This window comes from Mytilus edulis, chromosome 10, assembly GCF_963676685.1.
Source record: "Mytilus edulis chromosome 10, xbMytEdul2.2, whole genome shotgun sequence".
Classification (NCBI taxonomy): Eukaryota; Metazoa; Mollusca; class Bivalvia; order Mytilida; family Mytilidae; genus Mytilus; species Mytilus edulis.
The window spans coordinates 34266823-34274051 of record NC_092353.1 but is presented as its reverse complement, the minus strand read 5'-3'; the positions used below and the strand labels follow the sequence as shown (position 1 = coordinate 34274051).

At 33.7% G+C, this 7229-nt stretch overlaps 1 protein-coding gene across 1 annotated transcript; it reads right to left on the bottom strand.

Annotated features, from left to right (window-relative positions):
- Positions 1-277: 277 nt before the first annotated feature.
- LOC139492718 (toll-like receptor 6) lies at positions 278-1816 on the bottom strand. Its single transcript, XM_071280870.1, has one exon. The coding sequence runs from the start codon at positions 1814-1816 to the stop codon at positions 278-280; it is 1539 nt and encodes a 512-aa protein (XP_071136971.1).
- Positions 1817-7229: the final 5413 nt, after the last annotated feature.

Sequence of the window (7229 nt, the reverse complement as noted above, 5' to 3'; positions counted from 1 at the left end):
TATTAAGAGTGTTAACCTTAATATTGCAACACAATAACAAATATTTGATATCCTAACATTTTCATCCAAACTTCATATTTTCTTTCTACCCGTCACCAGGAATTGACAAGTTAGCACTTATGATTAAATTTATAAAAAAAAACATGTAATTTTATTTTGAAACCTGAATATCATTAGTCCCCGACTGTAAAATATTTGAAAACAATTTACATGATAATACATGTATATATGTTCCTAATAACGGTAAAACAGAAAATAATTTCAAATGTAAACTCTTTCATATGTTTAATTCGACATGTTCTGTTTTCGTCACATACTTTGTTTTAGCATTTCTTAACACACGGCCATAACGCATAGGCGGACCTAACTTATCCTGAATATCCTCAAGAAAAGTATTATTCCTGTTTGCAAAATCAATGTCTAATGTTAGCCGCAGAAATGCCTTTAGTCTTGAATTACCTATATCAGAAGTCTCGACCTGGTCAAAATTAACAAGAACTATATTTCTGTCAAGGTTTTTGTGAAAACTATGCCATACGTATTTCCATTCCTTTTCTTTCCATTGATCACCAAGATAATCATCACAAAGAATAACTATATAGTTCTTACTTCGATTAATATTATAGATCATTTCATCTTCTTTCAATGTTCCAGGAATTGTGTCCCGTAAAGGCAAAAATGTTTTATATCCGGCCAGTTGTAATTGTGGTTCTAAAGTTTCAATAACCCATTGTCTTACTTCTTTATTTTCTTCATTAAAAGAAAAAAGTACGTCGTACTGTAGCCATGGTTTGACACGACGCTGATCACGTGATCTAACCTTTCTGAATATCAACGATAGTTCGAATCGAAATGTGTAAAAGACACTTGAAGTAATTACAGCTACCAAAAGTGCAATTGAAAACAAGATAGAAAGAATTCTAAACAGGTCATAATTTTCAAAACCACAAATATCGTTCCAGGTCAAATGGATCCAAGAAACCTGTCCATTCCTCGTATTACATAAAATATCTGTCAAATTGTTACATTGTTTTACATTTCTGTTTTCCGCCCAGTCGCCTATCCAAATATCCTTACAATCGCAATCAAGGATAACTTGTCCCATTCTTACTTTACTGCAAGGGTCAAATTTTTGAAATTCTCTCGGTATTTGTTTTAAGCTATTGTTATTCATAGTTAAGACAGTGTCAGTTTTTAGCATTGATACTGCATCTTCAGTAAATATTCTGATGAGATTGTCGGATATATCTATTACACGGGTTCTATTTAAATAGTTTCGTGATTCAAAAATTTCAATTTTGTTATTAGCCATTAGAATAGTAAGATTTTCTTTATCAGGCATATATAACGGTAATTTTGTTAATCCTACACCTGTACAGTTAACAACAGTCCTGCTCAGCTTTGGTTGAGCATAACAATGGCAGTATCTTGGACATTTTCCTTCCTCACCTTCCGACATATTACAAATTAAAAGGTGAAGATTATCGTTTTGAAACTCATCCTTTGTCGCAAAACCCGGCACCGACATATTACGGTATTCAGGTGGATTCCAACAAGTTAGGTTAAAATAATCGCGCCATATTCTTGATATCACGTCTTGAGCTAGTTCCAAAAATGGTTCCATTTGACAGTCGCAGTCCCATTTCATAGCTTGCATAGAAAACCCACACTCCAGCACTGTACCTAATAGTGTAATGTTATCAATACCAAGATCATTGAAGTCAATGAAACTTTCAAAATTGTTATTATTCAAATCAATAAATCCACATTTGTAAGTGTTATCCCCGTTTAATGTGAAATTTGCATCATTGACCATTTTTGTAATATTATTTTTTGAAAAGTCATACTTACAAATATATTTTTCTGTAACTAAGTTAGAAATGTCAATTTCAGTCAGGTTATTTGAAGACAAATCTGCTCGAAAAATTTGTAGTGTCGTTCCAACTAAAGCAAACGGTTCTAAAGTTGCGATATAGTTGTTATTTATATTTAAAATTCGAAGATTCCGTAACCCAGTGAAAGTTTTATTGCTGATAAAATGTATTGAGTTGTAACTTAGATCTAACGTATCCAGCGATATCAGACACGAAATATTTCCAATTGTCGAGATTTTATTGTTTTGTAAGGAAACGAAAACGAGGTTAGGAAATTCACATATATTTGCTGGTAACGAAGTAACAAATCCGTTGTGATGAACGAGCTTTGTTTTATTTTCCCTTCCTCCTATATAAGATGCGCAGTGCCATCCCTTTTTACGTATTCCACCTTAAGAAAAGAAATATCTCCATAAAGCTGCCACGAAGGCACAGCATTACATACACAACACTTATTTGTACTGTTGTAGGTTCCTAGTGATGATTCACGCAAGTTGCAATCGGACGGACAGAGCAAATCTGTTCTACCCACATTTTCTGGATACCAAGCTTCATATGTCTCCGAACTTAATTTTATAAAACAAATTAAAAATGTAGCGACAATTAAAATACGACAGTATAAACGCATTGTTACAAATTAAAATGCAATTGTATACTAGAAATACAAACGAAGTGTCAAAATGAAAATGTCAAGTAAAACAATTCTTTCACTTATATACACACTGTATCGTGACTTTTCGCCTGGTTAAATAAAAAATTAAACAATCAAACGTTTTATGGAAATGCATTCAAACTGAATATTTATATTTATAGATAATGTTTTAAAATATATACATTGTACTATAAAGGAAGTATGTTTTTCACAGTTTATATAGTGGTCTAAATATTAACAAATCAAATGAGAAATATTGGCAAAGACATGCAGGTTTGATTTCATGATATAATTAGTCCCAGATAAACGACCACAATAAGAAGCAAAGGGAAACAAAATAAATAATGTTTGAATCATATTTTGAAAATAATTATATGTTTTCAAACTTTAGAAACTGTTCGTCACTTTAATTAAGAGAATAAATCAGAATTGCCAAATAGAGTTACTGTCGTACAATTCTTAATAATGTAATTGAAAAATGCTTGTCTGAGTTGTCTCACATTCTTCTTCTTCTTCCTTGCTATGGACTAGATTCTTAAAAAAGAATGTTATAAGTCAACTAGACGAAGAATGAGGCAGCAATTCTCCTGTAACTATTTACAAATAAAACGTTCCGAATATATACAATTTAAAACAATGTACACTTGGCTGCTGTCTATGGTGTTGGTTTCAGATGTGCACTATTGTTGGCTAGTGCACTCTGGAACCCCTCAATTGTCAGAGCTTCAGTTGTAGCTACTGGGAGGTGGTTTCACTCTTGTATAGTCCGAGGAAAGTATGAGTACTTATTTACTGTCTGGTTTGCTGCTGGTTGATATAGGCGTTGTTTGTCTCTAGTACGCCGATCTTTTGGACGTAAGATGGAACTGGCATCAATGTCCACTAACTCATGCTGGATCTTGCAAAGCATAAGAGTCAATGGTTACTTCATCTGTTAGCTAGTGGTTCGCATCCTAGTGTCTTAACCATAGTTGTAACACATCCAGATGTTTTGTCATTGTAGTTGTTTGTTACAAACCTGGCGGCCCTCCTTTGCACTTGCTCTAAACGGTTTATGTCCTCAGTGGTATGAGGATCCCATGCCGCACTTGCATATTCTAGAATTGTCTTGACCAGAGAGATAAAGGCTACATTTCGTACATTATTGCTGCATTCTCGAAGGTTACGTCTAAGGAATCCGATGGATTTGAATGTTTTTTTGGCAGTAACGTCAACATGATGTTTCAATTGTAAGTCCTCACTGGTAAATTTACTCCTAGATAATTGCTGGTTTGTACAGTTTCGAGAGTGAGGCCATGTTATTTATAGTATGTCTCTTTTTTGTATTAACTGTTGGTGCATATGCGGATGACGGTGCATTTTTCTGGATGGAATTTCATCTGCAATTTGGTTTCCCAGTCTTCTAGTGCTGAAAGGTTCTGTTTTAATTTGGCTTCGTCCTGGGAATTCTTGATGTGGTGGAATAGTAGACAGTCGTAAGTTAATAGTTTGACAGTCGACTTTTGAACTGTTTCTGGTAAGTCGTTAATAAATACTAAGAAGAGTAAGGGTCTTAATACAGTCCCTTGTGGGACCCCTGAAAGTACATCTCCCAGTGATGACTTACAGCCCTCAACTACCATTTGTTTTTTCCTGTTTTCTAAGAAAACATTTATTCATTTCAGGTTTTCGTCTCTAATGTCACATGTAGTGGTTCAGTTTGTTGAGTAATTTGAAGTGTAGGACTTTGTCACAGCCGTTGCAATTAACGTCGAGTAAGATTACGTCAACTTGATCTTTCCCTGATTTCAGTTGTTTGGCAATTCCTTCTATTGTTGAAATTAGTTGTGTCTCACAGGATCTACGAGCTCTGAATCCATGCTGACTGTCTGTCAAGATGTTATGTTTCCAAAAATGTGATGACTGAACTGTGGATATGTTCGAGAACTTTGCATGAAATAGAAGTTAGTGAAACTGGCCGATAATTTGCTGCTATATGTTTTTCTCCTTTTTTGAAAAGTGGGACTATTGTTGCTTCTTTCCAGTCGTTTGGTATTTCACCGTTGTCAATGGAGTTTGGTAAAGATGGGAAAGGATGGGAGCCATCTCATTTGCTGCTGCTTCTTTAAGTATAAGTGCTGGTATGTAAATCGGTCCTGTAGTTTTATGTTGTTTAAGGTTCTTTAATACCTTGTATACTACATTTTTGTTTATGTTGATTTTACCCATGGTGGGATATGGGCTTGTGCTTTTGTTTGGTATACTAGTCATGTGTTCTTTAGTATAGACCGATTGAACTTGGCCATTTAAAAAAAAATTGTTTTCTTCTCATTGCTTTTCTTGTCTAGGTGTTTATCCAAGGATGTGTGTGCCTTTTCATTGTATGTTTTGTTGGTACATGTTAATGCTTTTTCGTTATCAAGAGGATTTTGATGTAAATGGCATTTTTTTTTAAGTTTCTGTTTAATTCATTAACAACTATGAATCATGAAGAATGCATGAACACATTCATGTATCTACAATCTGTCGATTCCTATATCTTGGAATTGTACAAGGTGATGTTTTTCTCTGACTTTTAATGACGTCTTTAACTAAATCCATAGAATGTTAGATGCGTACTGATTGATAATTTAATCTTAGATCTATGATTTTTTATTACTTCTTTGTGGCTATAAACTAGACGTTAGTAACTGCGAGAACTCTCGGATATGTACTTATAGTGTCTTTTTGTTGTTGGGATGCACAAGTACCCGGCCACGTCTACTCTGTGTTTATTTTTGTTGGATGTATATCTTTTTGTATCCATTTGATGAGTTAAGCCTTTTTCAACTAATTTGTATAGTCCGTGCTTATGTTGTTTTGTTACACCACTGTCCCAGGTAGGGGAGGGTTGGGATCCCTTTAACATTTTTAACCCCGCCACATTTTGTATTATTTGTGTTTTTTGTTTGTTGCTGTAAACTAGTCTTTTTTTTATTTTAATAACTTCCGGTACAATTTTATGACCGAGATATTCGAAAAGTATTTTTTTTAATCTTGACCATTCCTCATGTCCATGATGATAAAAAATAGTTTTCTATCAAAACCTGTATCTTTTTATTAATTTGTGTATATTATTTGTTATTATCAATCAAATAAACACTTTAATGATATCATTATTGAACGATATATGTTGATAACCTTCATGAGTCAAAATTTCATGACAATCTGTCTATGAAATATTGTCTCAATGCAACAAAATATTTCCTCCCTTTATCAGTACAACATTTCATAGTATTCATCTGTGAAATATTGTCTATATACAGACTAAATTTCACAATGAAAATGTTTCCTACTCTGTATATAAACTGTACAGCTCTAAATAAACTGTACATCTGTAAAGCTGTATATCAACTGTACATCTGTAAAATTGAGAATGGAAATGGGGAATGTGTCAAAGAGACTACAACCCGACCATAGAACAGACAACAGCAGAAAGTCACCAATAGGTCTACAATGCAGCGAGAAACTCCCGCACCCGGAGGCGTCATTCAGCTGGCCACTAAACAAGTATATATACTAGTTCAGTGATAATGAACGTCATACTAAACTCCGAATTATCAACTGTACAGGTCAGCTGTAATAATATACAGCAGAAATATTTCTAAGTTTTATTGTGTGTTTGACATTCCCGCCAAAATGTTACAGAACATACCGAACCAAGAAACTCAATGTAGGGTGATCTGGTCTGGGCCCACTAAAAAAAGGAGTTGGGATGTCAAAATAAGGCTTTGATGTCGTTTTCATTTTTTAAATTTCTTTTCGTTGAGACTTGGGGTTTTCCCTGTGTTATAGTTCTATTGTTTATATATGTTCAAAACTGGTTAGTGAGAGTAGTTGTATAACGTTATGGGTTCTTGTTTTGGGGTATAATTATATATGGATAATATAATGCACGTGAAATACTTTGGCGGTTAAAAAGGTGGGGTTCCGTTAGTATTATATAAAGAAAATTTTGGGGTGTCATTTCATCGAAAGGTGCTCACAGTATAAACTACGACAGTCAGTTTGAAATTTATTGTTGCATAATAATATAATATGATTACAATATCAAGTTTGATATCTGTCCATTTTGTATTTTGAATATTGTTGAACTTGTTATAATGTGTTGGTTTATAATGTTATTGAACATTGCTTGCAAGAAAAGAGAAAAGTTCCTGCGAGCTACTCTAGCACAAACTCGATATTGAATCTGAGAACGCGACGGTAAATCCCACTGTTGCAGGTACATGATGTATACAATAGAGAATTCAATTTGCCTCAAATTTGGAAACGACAATCATTAATCAACAATTTCAATGTACCCCCGATTTAAAATCAGTTCAAGTTGAATTTTACTCATTATAGTTAAAATATAAACATGTACTGTGTGTGTTCTTTAAAATGTAACTACACGTAATAAAAGTGCAACGCTAAAACTATGTCCGACTTTTTTTTTATTGGGGGACAATGCTGATATATAGAAATTATTTTACCTTTTTTGTAAAGAAGATTAACTAGCAAACACCTGTTCATGTAGATAAATATTGATATGATGGCCATGTTACAGGTTCGATTAATTTAAATGTCCATTTTTCAGAAGGGATTTAAAGTTAACATTTTCACCTTAATTGGTCCAAGACAGTCGTGATCGCTTTTGTTTACGGAATATTTGCAAAACTATAGTATTGGGACATTTAAACTTT